This window comes from Eimeria mitis, genomic scaffold (assembly GCF_000499745.2).
Source record: "Eimeria mitis Houghton genomic scaffold, Emh_scaff1852, whole genome shotgun sequence".
NCBI lineage: Eukaryota > Apicomplexa > Conoidasida > Eucoccidiorida > Eimeriidae > Eimeria > Eimeria mitis.
In genome coordinates, this window is record NW_013570174.1 from 7,111 (window position 1) to 8,079 (window position 969).

The 969-nt window shown below is 52.7% G+C and overlaps 1 protein-coding gene across 1 annotated transcript in view; it reads left to right on the top strand.

Annotated features, from left to right (window-relative positions):
- The window catches only part of EMH_0044560 (uncharacterized protein), a gene marked incomplete at both ends in the record, with an annotated part of 4,455 nt that extends 3,622 nt beyond the window's left edge, over window positions 1-833 (top strand). The window contains 3 exon segments of the mRNA XM_013495978.1: window positions 10-456; window positions 522-641; window positions 730-833. Of these exon segments, the coding sequence (XP_013351432.1) occupies window positions 10-456; window positions 522-641; window positions 730-833 (671 nt within the window).
- Window positions 834-969: the final 136 nt, after the last annotated feature.

Sequence of the window (969 nt, forward strand, 5' to 3'; positions counted from 1 at the left end):
GAACAGCAGACTGGGTAGATGCTGGATGGGGGTATAGAAACAGCAGCAGCAGCAGCAGCAGCAAGAAGCTAAGCAGCAGCAGCAGCAGCAGCAGCAGCAGCAGCAGCAAGAATTTGTTAAAGTTTCGTGCTGCAGCACTGTGTGTGCTGCTGCTGCTGTTTGCTGCTCTTCATCCTCCTTCTCCTGTTGCTTTAAATCCTGCTGCTGCTTATATGGCGGCGTGGCTATCCAAGGCAGATCAACGCACAGCAGCAGCAGCAGCAGCAGCAGCAGCAGCAGATGCAGCAGCAGCAGCAGCACAACCACCAGCAGCAGGAGTAGCAACAACGGGAACAGCAACAGCAACAGATGCAGCAGCAGCACAACCACCACCAGCAGCAACAACAGCAGCAGCAACAGATGCAGCAACAGCAGCAGCAACAGCAGCAGCAGCAGCAGCAGAGGATTCGTTGTTTAGTGGGTTTAGATCTTTGTTTGGTTTTTTTGTTTTGTTTTCTGCTGCTCCTTACATTGGCTTTCAGATAGCAGCAATTCTGTGGTGCAGGTGCGCATGCAGCAGCAGCAGCAGCAGCAGCAGCAGCAACAGCAGCAGCAGCAGCAGCGGCAGCAGCAGCAGGAATACAGGAGCAGTAGATTGATGTGTTGTTTCTTTCTGTTGCTTTTTTTATTTTATTTTGTTTATTTTTATTTAAATGTTGTTGCTGCTGCTGTGCTGCTGTGCGCATGCAGGTTCTTACACCCAGCAGCAGCAGCAGCAACAGCAGCAGGAAGAGCAGCAGCAGCAGCAGCAGCAGCAAAAGGTACACTCAAAGGCCTCAGCTATTCTAATCTAAACAACTGCTGGCAGCAGCAAGCAGACACCATCAGGCTCTAGCTGCTGCTGCTGCAGCAGCAGCAGCAGCAGCTAGCAGCAGCAGCTAGCAGCAGCAGCTAGCAGCAGCAGCTAGCAGCAGCAGCGGCAGCAGCAGC